General features: G+C 38.4%; 1 protein-coding gene across 2 annotated transcripts in view; it reads left to right on the forward strand.

Annotated features, from left to right (window-relative positions):
* Positions 1 to 20,564, forward strand: part of LOC126094884 (zinc finger protein 37-like) — a 168,522-nt gene that overhangs the window by 127,349 nt on the left and 20,609 nt on the right. For both annotated transcript variants that reach the window (XM_049909524.1, XM_049909533.1), the window contains exons 10-12: positions 3,263 to 3,345; positions 9,721 to 9,911; positions 19,328 to 19,608. In XM_049909524.1, the coding sequence (XP_049765481.1) occupies positions 3,263 to 3,345; positions 9,721 to 9,911; positions 19,328 to 19,608 (555 nt within the window). The remainder of the gene's footprint in view (positions 1 to 3,262; positions 3,346 to 9,720; positions 9,912 to 19,327; positions 19,609 to 20,564) is intronic.

A 20,564-nucleotide genomic window follows, 5' to 3' on the forward strand; every position in this document is an offset into this window, starting at 1 on the left:
GTTGCACATCATGCAGCCTATTGTGCACAATTTGAGTGGTAACACAACATCCTGTGGCTGCACGAAAAGCATTATTCAACATGGTGGCGTTGCTGTCAGGATTCCTCTGAGCCATAATCCGTAGGTAGCGGTCATCCACTGCAGTAGTAGCCCTTGGGCGGCCTGAGCGAGGCCTGTCATCGACAGTTCCTGTCTCTCTGTAACTTCTCCCTGTCTGAACAACATCGCTTTGGTTCACTCTGAGACACTTGAACACTTCCATTGTTGAGAGCCCTTTGTGGCACAAAGTAACAATGCGGACGCAATCGAACCGTGATATTGACCGTCTAGGCATGGTTGAACTACAGACAACACAAGCCATGTACCTCCTTCCTGGTGGAATCGTTAGAACTGAATGGCTGTTGAACCCCCTCCGTCTAACGGGCACTGTTCATGCATGTTTGTTTATATCTTTGGGCTTGTTTAGTGACTGAACCGTCAAAGGTATTATGTCTGTGATACAATATCCACAGTCAACGTCTATCTTCAGGAGTTCTGGGAACTGGGGTGATGTAAAACTGTTTTTGATGTATGTATATCAAAGCGGTGGTTATGGATGGTATGGCGGTTTTGTCAGTCATTGTTTTGCAAATGATTTTCTATACTATGGCTCATCTATACACTTGGACAGTAAATCATCGTTGACAGTGATCTCTGCTGTCAAGATGTCGTTACCCAGACCATCTCACACTGCCAATAGATGGAACTGGTGACTGATGACTACTCTTCACAAAATATCCTATGCATTGGGTACCCGTAATATGGTTTCAGTCAAACTACAACACACTTTTTCCCCTATCGTGCTCTTAAACACTGGTTGCGTTGGGTGACACGCCAAACATTCCATTCGCTGGGACAATTGAGGTGCTCTACTTCCAACTCCCAACTTTCAGTAGCTCAGTTGCTCATGAATGTATACCTGGAAATTCCATGATCTATATTTTGCAATGAAGAGTGATTTGTAAACGAATAACTCATGTTAAATTACTTTTAAAATAAATAAATTACAACTCTCACATATTCAACAATAATGGAAGTCAGTGTAAGAAATGCCAGTGAAGTTTTCAAACGGGATATTTGACTCCAGTTAAATGCTGGTAATTTTTGGTGATGTGGTGATATCACTATTGGTATACATTGTTGAAAAAGAGAGAATAATCGTGAAACTAGTCTGATTCATCTTTGGCAGAAACAGAGAGAGCACAGTTCCTAGCTGCATTTTTCAGTAGTAATGTTGGAACTAGATCTAAAGGTTCAGTTACATTGAAGACTATGAAATCAGATCCTACAGTTGCTGCAAGTCTTCATACTCTCAGTTTAGATTTCTCCAGTGGCTTCAAAGCTGTGGAATAAAGATTTTAGGCAACAAAAGTAGTTCAGAAGTGATCCAGCAGTACACGGCACGCATGAAGGCTAAAGGAAAATGCCTCTGGATCAGTCTCAGACGAAATCAAAACAAATGAGATAAATTAAGTTACATTCCGAAATATTATCTTTAATAGAAATGATGAGACACTGAAGTCAATGGTTCAGTGATAGTTTCCTCACAGTAGTGATAAACATTAAACCTGCTGGGGTACCAGAAACCAGAAAAGAAGTAAAAATACTGAATGTGTTGGTGGAATAAAAGACTGTTCAATAATGGAGTGGGAACAGGGAAGGGGACAGGTGGGTGAAGGATGGTTGTAAAATATATATAGAGGGTCATCCACAAAGTAAGTTCCGTTTGGCTATATAAAAAAAAGTGTACAGATACAGAAAAAACTGCTTTTCTACATAGCTTCCGAAATTTTATAGACACTTGTCATAGCGTGACACAAGTTTTTGTGTGCCTTCTTCATAAAACCATGTGGTAACATGTTCTTTCAGCTCATCATCATTGAAGTGTTGACCACCAAGGACAGATTTGCAGAACTTCCATAGCAAGGACACTAAGTGTAAACTTACGGTTGTGCATAATCTTCTCTTCAGTTGTGTGAACCAGTTCATCAGTAACAACAGACAGGCATTCACTTCGTTCTTCGTCATGCACTTGATCACGTCCTTCATTGAACAGTCTGACCTATCTTCTAACCAGTGAATCACACATAGCATTTTGTCCATAAACCTCGCAGATTTGCCAATGAATTTCCTTTGGTTTAACTTTCTTTGCATTTAGAAACCAAATCACTGATTTGATTTCACACACGGGAGCATTCTCAATTATCGCTGACACTATAAAGAAGCACTACAAAACGCACATCGGCAGCAGTGATTTGAAAATGGTGTACATGTCATTTCTTTGAGTCAGAGTAACTGCCACGCATGCTCGGAACTGCAATCGTAGTGCTGTTGCAGATGGAAATAGAAACGGAAATTACTTTGTGGATGACCCTATCACAAACAAATGAAATTTGACAAGTATCAACAGTATGTCTGCCCTCCAAAATGCAAGAGAGAAAGGAGAAGAGTGTAATTTATGGTAGATGATGAAGCAGAAAAGGTGAAAATGCCGAACTTGGTGTTAGGGGATATAGGTGAGATATTTTGTCTAATGCAGAAGAAGGCCTTTGGGCTGAAAGCTTAATCGTTTACTAATATTTTTGTTGCGCCTGTCTGCAACTTGGCATCTCCGCTATGTGGTGTGCAGCAATCTCCCCTTTTCATAATATTGTCATAGAATGTTTTGATGATCTGCTACTGCCAGAAAGATGCACCATAGCTTTAGATATATATCATCAGATACCTAGAAAATAGTGGCTATTCCCAGTTTTAAGTAAGTTAATCATGAAGGGAAAGATAAAGCTCATGCTGTAGAAAGCAACGTAATCATAAATGCCACCTATGTCCTGTGACACTAAGTTGTGGGTTTTCACCTATTCTGCTTCACCTTTTACCACAAATTACACTCTTCTTTCTCTTTTGCTTTTTGGAGGAAAAACCTATTCTTGAAATAGAACAGATACTAAGGAGGAGAAAGGCACGTAAAAAAGATCATTTTCGATATATCATGGTGCTAAAAGTCTCTTCTGTTTGGAGAGTAGTGGGCAGTCCTCATACACCTAGTTACATTCCAAATTTTGAAGAGTTTTTTTTAGTTATTTAGTTTTGGCCTGTTGATTCTAAGTTACTGATGATGTTATAAAATATAAAATTATAAAATATTAATTTGTAAATTTACACATGTAAATCTGCATCATTTATTCAGACATTGCATAAAGTATTTTTTTTCCCTTTTAAATAGATTGACAGTTCTCACCAAGAAGAGCCCTGTGATGTGGAAATGGAAATGCAGACCGATTTAACCCCAGAAACTGTAAGCACTACGTAAGTTTAGCACAAATATTAATACTTTGTGCTGCAATTGTAAGTACACTGATTATTTGTTAAACTGGATCAACATTGTTGGAATTGCTAAATTCTTCAAAATATGTGCTGGCAATAAACCACTGAAGCTGTTCAAAATATGTTGAAACAGTAGGGCTTTGTGAAACCATGATCTTACATGAATGGAACAAGCTGGTTAATGTGACCATGCAGAGCAAATATTATGTGGAATATGAGTAGATAGTAACTTAGGCATTCGTACTCACAGTGACTTTTTAAAAGAGAGAGAATATGGTTTGACAGTGTTATGATCTATTGAAACAGGGTGTATATACCCTGGGACAGTCGGGAAATCCAGGAAAAACCCAGGAATAGTTTCATCCAGGAGAAAACCAGGAAGAACCTGGGAATTTTCAGAGTTCCGCGAATTCTTCTTTATTTTAGTTTTCAGTTAAATATTTGTAATTTTGACTGGTAAGATCTGATACTCTAACAAAGAATATTACTGTATCCCATAATGAAGAATAATACTGCAGCAATAAGATGAAAATGAGGGAAAAAAAGTATAAAACCTCAGTTGTAAAGGAGATGCGCCATTTACAACAAAACATTATGCAAGCACCTGCGTCTGCCAACAGCAAAATGTGTCAAAGGCTTTAGGACGAAAACTATGCAATACTTCTTAACAACAAACTGCTCCCGATGAGCGTGACATCACAACTGTTTAGGTTTGTTTGAGCGGTTGCCAGCGGGCTCGTGCGCATGCACTGTTCAGTCATATATGAGCAATACCTTCTCCCACTTCTGCCTACTCGAAGCCAGACGCTAACTGGAATAATTTTTCTGACGTGCCTAAGCTGCCAGATTTGCCCATGTGCAGAGCAGTCTGAGTTGTAATGGGGAGGGGTAATCTCCACGTGACCCGTGTTAACATTTAGTGATTTTGCTGTTTCCTCTTCATTTACAGTTCTCACGTCAGACGAAAAGAAGGCGGATTTCTGAGGCCGGGAGCTATCAAGTGAATTAAAATACATTCTACGGAAGGCTGAAATATATTATTATTATGTTTTCTGGTTTTATTTTATTTCCTCGTTTTTGGTGGTCAAGCATTAATAGCCTTGCAGAGTAATGAAGTTATTTTTGTCGGTTTGCTAAAAAAAATTTGGCTTTCATCAATTTTTTCCACTGAAGCAGTCAATTTATTTGAAATGATGCATTTTGTTCCACAGTATAGGCTAGTTCCAACTGTTCTCCAGTTTCATGTGTGTGTTTTCATCTTCTGATATGTGTCACACTATTCCATAATAAAGAAACAAACATAAGATGGAACAGTACTAGTACTCCAAGAAAATTTCCATTCCAAAAACCACACAGGAAAGCATAATATCAGGTTAGAACCTACTTCATTGTGAATCTGGACATACGAATGTGCACTTCAAGCCAAATGGTTAGTGTGGTTTACGGAAGTCCGATGTTCTTGGAATATCCTCTGATGCCCTGCTTCCTTTATCACGTTATGTAAGTATGAACATATGGGCTTCCTACATCATTGCAGCTGCCCACGCGCAGTAACACCTGTTTTCTGGCGCTCTTTGGCAAATGCTGAAAGGAAACTATTTGTAACAGGTCTTAGGAAAATATTGCAGATGATGGTTTGAGAAGCGTTACTTACAAAGAAAATTTCCTTTTACTCAAGATGAATTATATTACGTGTGAGAATGTGCGATGAAGTCCTTATCACAGAGCATTTGAGTCTCATTTAAAACTTAAAACTTAACACTTTGAGGACCAGCCACTTACAAGAATTTCGAACCCAGAAGACCAGACATTTATGTCGTTATTTTAAATTTTACTGGAAAATTTGTGTGATGGATCTTAGAGTGTGTTATTGTTGTGGCCTTCAGTCCTGAGACTGGTTTGATGCAGCTTCCATGTTACTCTATCCTGTGCAAGCTTCATCGTCTCCCAGTACCTACGGCAACCTACATCCTTCTGAATCTGTTTAGTGTATTCATCTCTTGGTCTTCGTCTATGATTTTTACCCTCCACACTGCCCTCCAATACGAAATTGGTGACCCCTTGATGCCTCAGAATATGCCCCACCAACCGATTCCTTCTCCTAGTCAAGTTGTGCCACAAATTTCTTTTCTCTCCAATTCTATTCAATACCTCCTCATCAGTTATGTGATCTACCCATCTAATCTTCTGCATTCTTCTGTAGCACCACATTTCGAAAGCTTCTATTCTCTTCTTGTCTAAACCATTTATTGTCCATGTTTCACTTCCATACACAGCTATACTCCATGCAAATACTTTCAGAAACGAATATTTTACCCAAGAGGACGCCATCATTTAACCATACAGTAAGGCTACTGTTGGGAAAAATTACGGCTGTCGTTTCCCCTTGCTTTCAGCCGTTCACAGTACCAGCACAGCAAGGCCGCTTTGGTTAGTGTTACAAAGCCAGATCAGTCAATCATCCAGACTGTTGCCCCTGCAACTACTGAATAGTCTGCTACCCTCTTCAGGAACCACACGTTTGTCTGGCCTCTCAACAGATACCCCTCTGTTGTGGTTGCACCTACGGTACAGCTATCTGTATCGCTGAGGCACGCAAGCCTCCCCACCAATGGCAAGGTCCATGGTGTGTAACACACACAAAAAAGACAAATATTATATGTGAAAGCTTAGATTTTCTTGTAGCTACAATGTATATTAATTTAAACCATTAACTTTTCCTGATTGTGTTTTCATGCTACTTAGCAGTGATGTTGTTATTGGCTGACTACATTGCGTGTCCTATGCTCTGAATATCTGCTGTCATTGGCCGGTGAGATAAGCCATGCCTGGCTTACAGAAGGGCATTGCAGTCTCGATTTCAGTGCTTCGGAAACTAATGTGCTGTGTTTGGTGGAGTTTGAATTTATGCTTTCCTAGTACGAAAATAAGTAGTGTATCGTAATATGAAAATATACAATTTACATGTTGCTGCACGTCAAAGATCTCTCAAAAATGTGTTTATTTTTTAAGTGTCGGGAAGTTCTACGCCGGTGTATAAAACGTTAACTTTCAAAGGATTGATAAGTTTTACAGTTCCATGGGAAAGTATACTGTCAGTTAACTTTTTTTTCCCTCCACATACACACCTTTGAAAGTACAAGTAACTTAACATTGTGAGAAATGCCAGATTTTTACTCAGTATCTGTCTACATTCCATTCAGAGAATGGTGGAATGAGAAAAGATAAGGATATGCAAATACTGAGTTGGAAATAATTTGGATTGAGGGAATTGGAGGAACGTTACTAAGCAAAGGATACAGTGAGGGTAGAGGAGTACATACAGACAGATAATATTTTCTCCAACAAAGATAAGGCAGCATAAGTCAAGTATAGTTGATGTTCAGAGTATGCTGAAGGCATTTGAATTGACAAGGAAAAAATTGTCTCTTAGGATGTATAAAAGTTTGGAACTTAACAATACATTTTTGTGTTTGTTTATCTTGTTGAGGTTCAAAACTGTCTACTTGTAACATCACAAGGTGACTGCACACCTAGAGTCAGTCACACCTTCATGACAAAACCAGAAAGCTTTCTAAACTAGGCAGTCCATTAGCTGTAAAGAAGGAAAAGAATGGAAGGAAAAATGTTTGAAGGGCTACTAAGGAAATTGATTCATACATCCAACCAAGTGACATCCCAGAACATATAATGAAAAGTTATAGTAGTTTTATTCATCCATGGATCACTTTTGCAAGACTATTTGACATGGGGTATTCATTCACTGAAAGGTTGAGTCTGACTAGATGAGGAAGGTAGTCAGCCATGGCCATATAGTAGGAACTAAACAGACATTTTCCTGAAATAATAGGGAAACCACAAAAAACCTAAATTAGGATGACTGGATGATGAATAGTCTCCATCCTCTGAATAAAAGGCCTGTCTGTTAAAAACCATGCAGTTTTGTTTGGCTTATCCATTAGTGGTGTTTCACTGTTCATTCAATTCTCAACACCAGTATTAGTACGCATGTGTGTGCATGTGCCGCTGCTCCCCCCCCCCCCCCCCCCCCCCCCCCCACACACACACACACACACACACACACACTCTGTAAATATAAGGACTATAGATTAGAAGTAAAAGACAGTGTAAACAGGTCAGAGTAAAGCAAACAGAGATGAGGAAATTCATTAAAGACACTGGCGAGCAGAGAGCGTTAAATAAGAAGAGAGAAAAAAGCTACTGGAATATTACACGATGGGAAAAATAATAAAAAAGTTGGTTAATTGTTAAAGAGCAGGGAACTATAAGGAAAGAGAAAAGTCATTAGTGTTGAAAACATAAAATGATAATGTTTTACATCATTAGTGAAGGCAACTGGATGATGGTAACCAACCACAATAGGAGGTGATTTTACCTATGAAGCTATGAGATATCATAGATAGGTTACTGATTTATTTCACCTGTATCAGCCAGTAGTCCCCATGCAGTTGGATTGTGGTGTGCCCAAAATCATAAAGACCCCCATAGATGATCAAGCTTCACATGTTTGTCATATTTTTGGCAGTGTGCTGCTTTATTTGGTATTTGTCAAGCATAGATTGTGCTAGTTTGTTTCAGAGAAATTTTGATTGCCGATTGAGTTTATAAGCCCACCAAGCTCCACGTCGGTAACATGCCGGTCTGTAGTCACGAAGCTGAAAATCTTAATGAGTATTGGGTGGTGTTTGCCACAGTTTGGGAGTGGCCATCATGCAACCAGACAGCTACTTAATTGTCATACACACACAGAAAACAGCGCAATAGTTGCAACTTAGTTTATAGATTACACGACTGATTTCACAGGTATCCCAGCCTTTGATGGGCTGGGAGATGCCTGTGACAGGATTGTGGGGAGGGGGGGGGGGACACATCTTGTGTCTTAGTCTGTTACAGGGATATATATGAGTTATGAGACAAGGGGTTGGGACAGGGATTGTGGACAAAAGGTAGTCAAAATCCTGGTGGAGAATGTGATTCATTAGCTCCAATTCTAGATGGTACTGGGTCACGAGGGCAATGTGGGGGCTGTATGGTAAAATTTTGAGGGGTGGTGGGTAACTGGAGAGATAAGGTATTGCAGATCTGTTTCTGGATGAGATTGGAAGGGTAATTTCAGTCTGTGAAGGTCTCTCAATGAGACTTTGGCATATTTGGAGAGGGACTGCTAGTTACTATAGATGTGACAACTGTGGGTGGTTAGGCTGTATGGAAGGGACTACTTGATATGGAACGAGTGACAGCTGTCAGAGTGGGGTATTGGTTGGATTGACATGCATTGAGGTACTGATGTAGCCATTTTTGGGATAGAAGTCAACATGAGGAAGGTAGCTTGTTGGGTTGAGGAGGACCAGGTGAAGCAAATTGTGGAGAAGGTGTTGAGGTTCTGGAGAAATGTGTGTAGGCTGTCTCCACCATCAGTCTAGCTCATGAAGATGTCATCAGTGAAACTTTACAAGGTGAGGGGTTTAGGAATCTGATGGCTAGGAAGAATTCCTGTAGATGGCCCAAGAATGAGTTGGCATCGGATCATACCATGTAGGTTCCTATTACTGTATATTTGTTTGTAGGTGATGCCTTCAAAGGAGAAGAAATTGCGGGTGAAGATACAGTTGTTAATGGTGACCGGGAAGGAGGTTACAGGTTTGGAGTCAGTTGGCCAATGGGAACGATAATGATCAATGGTGGCAATCCATGGGCATTGGGGATGTTCGTGTAACAGGAGGTTGCATTGATGGCGGTGTGTAGGGTGTTGATTGGTAAAAGAACAGCCACTATGGTGAGTCAGTGGAGGAAATGATTGTTGTCTTTTATGATGGGGGGGGGGGGGGGTAGGTTGCCGGTAATAGGATGAAGCTGTTGTTCTGCAAGTGCAGAGATTGTCACAGTGAGAGCACAGTAAGCGGCTACAATGGGGTGTCCTTGGTGGTTAGGTTTATGGACTTTGGGAAGTAAGCAAGAGGTAGGAGTGAAGAAAGAGATACTTATCTGCATCTGTATTTCTTTAAGTTAACATTTAATTTCTTTTGAATTGTGTGGCTTGAAATAATGCATGCAGTTTGCTAAAATTTACCTCTGTAGTATAACTCTCAAAAGCAAATTATCAGATATTTAAGTTTCTACAAAAACCTGTACTTTTATGTCAGTTTATACTTCATTGGCTTGCAAAAATTATTTATTGTATTATCATGTCTAATGATCATAATAATAAGTATTATGAATGCCATTACTGATGATTAAATGTAAAAATTGCTCACAATGAGACAATGCACAATGAAAATCCATGTTACATTTTCAAAAATATATCACGGAGAAATTAAAATTTCCTTTTGTTTTTAGAAGTCAGACTAATTCCTGTGAAGAAAATGATGAACTTTACGAAGAAAGGCATCACAGTGATACAAGCAGTCTAAGTATTTCAAGCAAAAGCAGCCAGGCTACGTGTGATGCCAGTACATTTAATCAAGATGATGAAGTAATATACAAGGGAAAGTCTCCTGAAGATGCTCTAGGAGACATCACTGACACTTGTAAGTTTTATCATTCTACAAAATTTTAATAAGCCTGAAGTAGCACAAACATTCATGAATGAAATTAATAAGAATTTTTAAAGCCCACCGAAATGAAAGATTGTGTGGTATTGATGGAATTTCAAACATAATCTTGTACAGTTGTTCTAACTCAGTGAAGCATATCCTTAGTGGTACATGTAATTCATCGGCAGCACACAATGAATTTTTCCAGAAATTGAAAGATACCATTATTAAGAGAATTGACAGGTAAAAATCATTAAATTTTCTTATTGACAACTTTTGTACAATATTCCATAAAGTAATGTACTCAAGAGTAATACTGACAATTTAGCATGTGACAGTTTGGTTTCTGGAAGGGTTTATCGACTCAGAATTTCATTTATAGCCTTAAGCACCAAATACTAAAAGCCTAAGTAGCAAAATATAATCAGTTAATGTTGTCAGTGACTGGTCCAAGGCATTTTATTGTGTAGATTGACACTAATTGTATTACAAACTCAGGCAGGTAGATACCATTGAAATATAATTGATATAGGAGAAGAGATCCACTACTGTAAAACTACACTGTTGGTGACAAGTGGCTGGAAACAGTAACTATCATAAAAAAAAAGGAGTAACTGTCTAAGAGGGACCTAAAGTGGAATGATCACATAAAACAGATAATAGGAAAAGCAGGTGCCAGACTGAGATCCACACAAAGAATCTTAAGGATACAGGGTGCTTTTCTGGCTCAGTATTACGTAAAAATCAACACCTATTTCTTTCAGGCACTGTTTATAATGTATACATTTTACAGATTTTTTTTTTATATCAGGTAATGCAGCACACTTTCTGAACAAATTACAAATATTTTGAATATTTTTGAACCTGCTTAGGATTATTAAAAAAGTTACAAAGAAATTGATGCACTTTTTTTCCCCCAAAATGCTTCCTCAGATTGAGTTACCATTTAATCCAATGTTTTACATTTGAACGAGACCACATTTTTTTACCAGATACACATGACATGACGGCTGAGGTACTAGACCTATTTAATTCCACCTATAATGTATATTACAAGGATAAAAAAATATCACATCTTACATTTTAATTTTTATAATTTTTCCCTAATAAAAATGTTATTTTTTTCTATAATTTTGTTGATTCTGCAATAAAGCTTAGGTCTACTATATAAGTATGGACTATTGCAAAGAATAATGCTATTTATAGTTTAGGAAATATTTGTATCTGAATTCTGAAAAATACGAGTCCAATTAAACTGTGCCTCAGAACATCCCTGAAGAATAGTCTTCATCCTGCAGCATTTCTTCATCTTCAAGCTCCCTCTTGGCTTTCCTTTTAGCACTTTTTGCTTCTTTGGTAACTTGAAGAGCGAATCTTTTAGCTTCATGCACCCATTGTCTGTCACACGCAAGCAATTGATCTTCAATATTAGAGCCACATTTTATGCCTGAATTTCTCAAGACTTCCAACCTTCGTATCATTCCATCATTGAAACATATCATTGCATCTAGTACACTAACTTTTAAAGTATTTAGTCCTACAAAAACATTCTTGGGTAATCTTTCTCATATGCAATGGTTGAAACTTTCATTTTATTCTGAGTGCTCCCATGAAGACATTTACTAAGCAAAACAGGGTCACTCAGGTCTCTAAAAATTGGTTTTATTTCATTCATAACAGGCTCAGGAAGAGAATGGTTATGATGGTATATTTGACCACTTTCTTTTGCTTTTTGGTAACCACACCACACCAAGGGCAAAGTCCATGAACAGGATGGTCATCTGAAAGTAGGTGGCCCACAATAATGGATATTCCTGCTTGGAGTCATAAGTAAAATAAAGGAAATACAACCACTCACCAATAGAGCACGAAAGCAAGCAGAGCTCAGAATTTGTAGCATTGTTCCCAGAGTTGATCGGGGTCTTTTGGCGTGGAGCTGACTGGAGGGTCTCAACCAAAGGCTTCGATGACTGTGACAGTATTGGCTGCAGATTTTTAGACGTGTGTTATTGGGTGGTGATTTGTAGGACTCCCCTTGATTGGTCAGACGTGCGTAACACAAAGATTAGCTGGGTACTATTTTTTTTCTTCTACTATACATCTTCCCCCTTCTCCAATAATATTCTGTTGTAATTTGATGTCATTCTGACTAGCAATGTTATTTCTACAGTGTTTTGAAAGTTTAACCATAATTTTAATCACCCTGTACTACTTGTACCAAATGATCCATAGTGAGGTGGTCTTCCAGGATGTAGAATGGTTCAGAATAACAAGAATAAACAATAAACATTTACAATGAAAAACAAGTATGCTAATGTAATGACAGTGAAAAACAAGTATGCTAATGTAATGTACCTTCCACAGATCCCAATTGGATGTTCACATTACTGCTCTGAATCTTTTATTTGACAACATTTGCATTGCCAGTGGAGTTCTGTTTAGGTGCTTCAGCAGTTCTGTGGTGTTCTGTTCCCAGTTGAATTTATTATAAAGATGTTGTGGTTGTGGTCGTGGTCTTCAGTCTAGAGACTGGTTTGATGCAGCTCTCAGTGCTACTCTATCCTTTGCAAGCTTCTTCATCTCCAAGTAACTACTGCAACCTACATCCTTCGGAATCTGCTTAGAGTATTAATCACTTGGTCTCCATCTATGACTTTTAACCTCCAACCTGCCCTCCAATACTAAATTGGTGAACCTTGTTGCCTCAAAATATGTCCTACCAACCAATCCATTCTTCTAGTCAAGTTGTACCACAAATTCCTCTTCTCGCCAATTCTATTCAGTACCACCTCATTAGTTACGTGATCTACCCAGCTAATCTTCAGCATTCTTCTGTAGCACCACATTTCGAAAGCTTCTATTCTCTTCTTGTCTAAACTATTGATCATCCATGTTTCACTTCCATACATAGCTACTCTCCATACAAATTCTTTCAGAACAGACTTCCTGACACTGCTTTCCTTTCATGCCCCTTGACACTTACAACTGCCATCTGGTTTCTTACAAATTGTAAATAGCCTTTTGCTCCCTGTATTTGACCCATGCCACCTTCAGAATTTGAAAGAGAGTACTCCAGTCAACATTGTTAAAAGCTTTCTCTAAGTCTACAAATGCTAGAAATGTAGGTTTGCCTTTCCTTAATCTCTCTTGTAAGATAAGTTGTAGGGTCAGTATTGCCTCATGTGTTCCAACATTTCTATGGAATTCAAACTGATCTTCCCCATGGTTGGCTTCTACCAGTTTTTCCATTCGTCTGCAAGCATTTCATGTTAGTATATTGGAGCCATCACTTATTAAACTGATAGTTCAGTAATTTTCACACCTGTCAACACATGCTTTGAAGTAGCTTACCCATGCTCCTATTTTTTTATTTATTTATTTTTTTATTTTTTTATTCGTTATCAAACCTACTCCTGCATTACCTCTATTTGATTTTGTATTTATAAGCCTGTATTTACCCGATCAGAAGTCTTGTTCCTCCTGCCACCAAACTTCATTAATTCCCACTATATCTAACTTTAACCTGTGCATTTCCCTTTGTAAATTTTCTAACCTACCTGCCCGATGAAGGGATCTGACATTCCATGCTCCGATCTGTAGAATGCCAATTTTCTTCCACCTGATAATGACGTCATCCTGAGTAGTCCCCACCTGGAGATCCAAATGGTGGACTATTTTCCTCCAGAATATTTTACGCAAGAGGACGCCATCATCATTTAACCACACAGTAAAGCTGCATGCCCTTGGGAAAAACTACAGCTGTAGTTTGCCCTTGCTTTCTGCCATTCACAGCACGGCAAGACCATTTTGGTTAATGTCACAAGGCCAGATCAGTCATTCATCCAGACTGTTTGCTGCCCCTGCAACTACTGAAAAGGCTGCTACCCCTCTTCAGGAACCACACGTGTGTCTGGCCTAACAATAGATATCCATCCATTGCGGTTGCACCTATAGTACAGCTATCTATATCACTGAGACACGCAAGCCTCCCCACCATTCATAGGGGGAAGAATTTAACACTGTCAACTTCTTCTATCTTCTTTTAGGCGTATGTTGTTGAGAAGCCTGTTAAAGAGTTCTGAATTGCATGCAGTGTCCTTTTTTCCCAGTGTTTGAGACAAAGAATTTACTAGAAACCAATTTATTAATGTCCATGAAACTTTAACTGATATTTCTTAGACTACACTTTAATTGCTATGTTTGTGTCATCTGCAAGTATAACAAACTTGGCATCGGGTAAAGTTCCTGATGAAAGGTCATTTATATATGCAAGAAAAAGCAAGGGCCCTAAGATAGAACCATGTGGGGTGCCACATGTAATTAGTTTAAAGTAGGATAAAGAGTGACAGATAATTCAAGTCTCTTTTCTGATCACACCTTTTGTTTCATGCCGGAGGTACAGAAATTGAATCATTTTGCAACATTTCCTGTTACACTATAGTATACTGTGATTTACACAGTCAGATGCCTTTGACAGATCAGAAATTATACCAGTGGCCTCTAATTTATTGTCAAATGAATTAAGTAAATTTTCACTGTATGTGTAGGTAGCCTTCTCAATATCGGAACCCTTTAAACTGATACTGAGACTTAGGCAATATATTATTTGTTGTCAAATGGTTAAGAAGCTGACTGTGAATTACCTTTTGTAAATTATTTTAGACTGCTGGAAAAAGAGAAACTGGATGGTATTTCGTTACTCCTTTCTTAAGCAAAGGCTTAACTTCAGCATGTTTCAGTATTTCAGCCACACAGGAAATGTTCCACTGATAAACAACTGGTTACGCAGATAGCTTAGTATGTTACTAAATGATGAAGCATACTCTTTAATTAACTTTGTTGATGTTTTATCATACCCACTCAGAATTTTTTGATTTTAAAGATTTTATTATGGACATTACTTCTGCTTGGGTAGTGAGAGTCATATTACGTTAGTGAAGTTGCGTGTACTGTCTGGTTTGAGCATCCCATCTTTTCAGTAAAAGATTTGAAACACTTATTAAAAGGTTTTGCAACACTGCACACATGTTACCAATGTATCATTTACTCGTACTGCTATTTGCCCTTCTTCATGTCTGGTTCTAAGGGTCTCCTCCTTCACTACATCCCGTATTGTCTTTATTTTGTTATCTGATGTGAATAACCTTTTCTTGTAATGTATCTGCGTGGACGACCATATTACTTACTTTAATATTTTGCAGTGTGTCTTGTAATGAGCATTAGCATCAACATCAGAGCTGTTTCTTGATACATTTTCCTTTTCGTTTTACATGATACTTTTATTCCTTGACCCTAATCGATGGTTTCTTTGGAATGTTCAGTCTAATCTGGCTTAGTTTTTGGAGAAAACAGCATTCAAATAAGATAAGTACTTCATTAATAAAAGTCCTGTATTTTTCATTTGTGATGTGAGTGCTGTATACATCACTCCAGTTCATTCCTTTGAGGTGTGTTGTAAAATAATCAATTTTTGGCTTACTGAGCAGCCTCTTGAATTCAGATTTAATAGATTATATATACTGTTCAGTATTGGCACGTAACAAAAGGAACTGCATGTCATGATGTGAGAGGCCACTGACTAATTGTTTTGTTATACAATTTTGTTCATTAGACCTTTCTATAAAGATGGTAACAGTGGCTGTTTGTGAGCAAATAGCTATCGTAGTTGGGAAGTTTATGGTAGGAAATAAGTTGAATGGTAGTGTTACTGTCTCCAATAGCCTTGTGAAGTCACCAGGAAGCACCATTTCTTTGTTTTTTGTTGTTAAATAGTTCAGTAGAGCTTCAAGGTGATCTACGAACAGATTAAAATTACCTGCAGGTGCTCATTATACACTTATTATTATGAACCATTATTATTAAATTCTATTTCTGTTGCATATGCTTTCATGTGTTGCCCTAGGCAAAATTTATGAATATTTATGTTCATAAATTTATGACAATTCCTGATGAATGTGGCAAATCATTCTTCCTCTATTTCTGCTCTACAAAAGTGAGGTGCTACCGTAAATCCTGTAACACTTAAAACATCTATACCAGTGGTCACATGATTTTCAGAGAGGCAGGTTATCACAACTGGGTTTGATGACTAATTCATCAATGTAGATAGTTCATTGATTTTCCTTTTTAGTCCTTGAATATTTTGCTGCAATAAAGATGGCTGACACCCCCCATTGACTGAATTAAAATTTAATGGGAAAAAAACATTATTGCTGATTACTGAAAATTTTTAACCAACAGCAGTTTGTGCAGTATGCCAGAATTATGTTGCTTGACTTCTTCCTCAAACTGACAGTTTGTTTTAGTCTTAACCTCTCTTAAAACTAACGTCTTTGTGTCCTTCATACCCTGAAAAAGGTGCTTTTCTGAACCCTGTAGCCAATGGTATTTTATCACTAATGACAGTGCCTCTGCCCCTTACATCCCCTGCTATTATCTCAGCCAGTTAAGCCTTACCTTTTGCTGTTGAGGTAAAGTCCATGCCTACTATAATCCCACCTATGAAGAAATTTGACAGGAACGATGCCAGTATGTGACCCAACACCCAACACAAGCAGCCTTTCCAACTCCACATTAATTTTCATGACTGAAGAGCTCAAATAAGGTCAGTCATGTCATGGTGCCCGAGAGCTGATACAAACCCAACATTGGTATGTCTCAATACTGATGAAGTCTTTGCCAGATCACACTCATGTAATGTAACCAAGATCTTTGTCATTGCTATTACCTGGTCCACCCACCATAAACAAGGTGTCTTCCTTGTGAAGTCTTTGCTGTCTCCTGCTCCAGACCAGCACTAGGTTTAAAAACTTTGTGACCTGGTATTAAAAAATAAAAAAAAAAAACACAGATCCTAGTTCATCCTGCAAAAGTTGACTCACATGCCTAGCATGAGAAATACCTAACAACAAAGCATTTTTCTTTTTGACTGCCGCTACATTCTTACCCTTCAATCTGCTACTGAAAGTTCATTGTGCCCTGTCTACACTTACATCTGCTTGAGGCCCATGAGTTTCTAGCTGAAGCAACAGGTCAGACTTATTTTGCACTTTCACCCGTTAGATGTAGCTCTAAACCTGTTCCTCCTATTGCCTGTTGCCACTTCCCACCTTTCTTTACTTTCTCCCTCCACATTGTGTCCAGATCTTCCCTAGCTTTTTCTGATTCAGCCTGAAGGGTGGCAGCTTTCCCCTCCTGTTCCACTATCTTCTTATCTGTGCTACATATCCTACAAAACCACTGAAGAGCCTCATTTATGTCCCCAATTCCCAAGCCACTGCAGTTTTTCACATGTTAAAAACTACTGCACCCACACCAAAACCCAGACCTAACAGATGGCAAGTCAGGCACTTTTCACTATGATAAATATAATACTTTAGTAAGACTAAGTCAGTTAAACTACAGATTAACAAGAAAACATGTTAACAAAAATATGTTACTGTACAGAAGCAAACTACTGGTACTAATGCAAAGTTTCTGAATCAACAACTTAAATTTAATATCTGTTTATCCATCAAGGAAAGGGGACATCTCCTGGTTAAGTAATTGTCAGTATCAATGAAATTCTCCAACAGCTATGTAACGAAGATGTTATTTTATTTTATTTTGAAGAATACCAGTTTCAGCATTTCGCTGTGCCATCTTCAGGCCCCATATGCATCTCTCCAAATATACAATGTCATATACTGCCATAAACAGATAGATTTACTATCAACTCTTTGATTGAAGCACTAGTGAAACGATTGAATTCATGACGTCCAGGGATTTATGACATACATTAACACACGTATTTACTAAATGATCTGCACTGAACTAACTGATATTATAATCAAAATTGCTTATTGTTGCGAGTACATAAAAAACTGTTGCTTCTCACTTGGTGCAGGGCTGTCTTGTAATTCAAAATCTGGTTCCGAACTCTGTATCATCATTATATAAAATTAATCTGAAAACTTCCAGTGTCTCCATGTTTCTTCCACACATACAACCATCTTTCATGATTCCTAAACTAAATATTAGCAAGGATTAAATTATACTCTGTGCAGATTTGTACCAGGTGGCTTCCTCGTTCATTTCTTTCCCTCAGTCCATATTTATCTCCTGCTTTCACATATCTCCCTCCCACTGTCAAGTTTCAGTCCTCCTATCACAATTAAATTTTTGTCTTTCTTAACAGTCTCTATACTTTCTTTTTTCTCATCAATTTGGTTTTGTATTTATAACTCTCTATTCACTTGACCAGAAGTCCTGTTCCTCTTGCCGCTGAAATTCACAAATTCCTACTATATCTGACTTCAATGTATCCACTTCCATTTTTAAATTTTATGGGCTACCTGCCTGGTAAGGAGATCTAACATTCCACACCCTGACCCTTAGAACTCTGGTTTTGTTTCTCCTGATGACGTCATTCTGAATAGTCTCTGGAGATCTGAATGGGGGACTATTTTACCTCGGGAGTAATTCAGCCAAGAGGATGCCATCTCATTCATCCAGTCAGTAGAACTGCATGCTTTCAGGAAAATTTACAGCTATAGTTTCTCCTTGCTTTCGGGCATTAGCAGTACCAGCACAGCAAGGCTGTGTTGGTTGATCCTACAAGGCCAGATCAGTCAATCGTTCACACACCAACCTCTGCAACCACTGAAAAGGCTGCTGCCCCTCTTCAGGAACCACACTTTTGTCTGACTTCTCAACTTACTCCTCCATTGTGATTGTCCCGTCCCTATGGTACAGCTATCTGTGTCGCTAAATATCTTTAACCTTTTTCCAATAATGTAAAATGTCTGGCAGGTAGCAAAGCAAATTGTAAATCTAATCTGAAATAATTAAATAATTTCTTCTGGATAACTCCTTACATTCAGTAGGTGAATATTAAACACTAATAATATGTGTAGTACAACAGTAAAATATGTTTGCTTTATTGTTAAATCTGTTTCATTTGTAACTTGGCTCATAACAAAAACTAATATGTTGATATTTATTAAATTTAAGCAAATGTACTGTTTCCTGTTTAATAATCTATAAGTAGCACTTACATACAAACAAATTATGTATGCATAGTATGTCAGCTGACTCTTTCCTCATCATTTCAATAGAAACTGTGCAAACAGCATATGGTACATGAAACTAACTAATTTACTTCCAGTTTCAAGAACAATTTTGTTGTGAGTATACGTTTGTTGAAGTTTTAGGTAAGTTTATTTTAGAATGCACTCTGTGTTGAAGCACTGATCCTTATATGGGACCATCTGTGAGGGAGATAAATTCTGCCTGTTCAGTATCCACTTTTTAATTCTTTTTATTTTGAATTCGTAATAATTAAAATCACATTTTTATATGTATGGAACTAAGAGATACAGTCATTCCCTTATTTTTTGTATAAAAATTACCATTTCATGTTATATTTTCAGCTTCTTCTGTGGTTGTAAGTAATGACGACACTGTTGAATGCAATAATCCAGAAAAGTCGGTTCAGATTTGTGAGAGGACAGAGCAAGATGTGTCTTGCACAACGGTGCTTCCAGTACCAGAGCAGTCAGTAGTTAATAGCAACACAGAAGATAAATGTATAGAGACATCTGACATAGAAGAATCTGGGAGGAAAGCTATTGAAGCTTACCTAAATAAGCAAGATATGGGACCTTTCCAGTGTGAAGATTGTGGAAAGCTGTATTCACAGCGTATGGACTTGGTATGTGAGAGTTGCATCAGTCATCTAATGAGTAACATTTGGTGTGGTTTAAAGTAGTATTTGCCACATGAAGGAGGGAAAAAAAAGAAAGAAAAAAAAAGATGGCAAGCAACCATTTTTGTAACTTTATGATGAGACACAATCCTCAATTCACTTAATACAGTTACGTATTTATTGTCTGCATCTTTAATGCTGTAGCTGACTGTCATGCTGCAGCAGAGCATGTCCTTGTTCCTGAATTGTGTGTTTATATACACTTTTACACACAAGTAAGTTATGTAGTGTTACATTTGGATTAAATGAGACCACTCACGGAATAGCAGAAGTGTGGAGTTGTCAACAGTCACATTCAAAAGAAAGAAAACTTGCTAGTTTCGGAATTATCCTTTGATTAGCTAGAGTGGTGAAAAGAGAGGCAGGGGGAGGGGGAGGGAGAGAGAGAGAGAGAGAGAGAGAGAGAGAGAGAGAGAGAGAGAGAGAGAGACGCACTCATGCCTCTGCTCTTACATGGCACCAGTTGGACTAACAGTGCCAGTGCTTTGTTTCTCGGCAGGTGGCCTGGCTGTGGTGTGGATAGTGTCGAGTGAAATGGGCAGAGGGAAAGGGCCTGGGAGTGGGTGGCTGGCAGCCCACAGTAAGGCAGTCAGTTTGTTGGCTAAGAAAGCAAGAGGAATAGGTGGCAGCTGTGTAGTCTAGGTGTGATTGTAGGGGCCGTTGGGGAGCCATGCATTCTGAAGGCGATGTGGGAACATGAATTAGGAGGAGGTGACAGGACAGAGGAAGAGGGAAACTGTTGGATGGAGGGTGTGAGGACAGTGAGTTGCCTGAGATTGAGGCTAGGATGATTATGGGAGCGGAGGATGTGTTGTAAGGACAACTCCCATCTGTGTAGTCAACAGAAGCTAGTGGTGGAGGGAAGGATCCAGACTGTCTGGATTGTGAAGCAGCCATTGAGA

The sequence above is a fragment of the Schistocerca cancellata genome, chromosome 1, assembly GCF_023864275.1.
Source record: "Schistocerca cancellata isolate TAMUIC-IGC-003103 chromosome 1, iqSchCanc2.1, whole genome shotgun sequence".
NCBI lineage: Eukaryota > Metazoa > Arthropoda > Insecta > Orthoptera > Acrididae > Schistocerca > Schistocerca cancellata.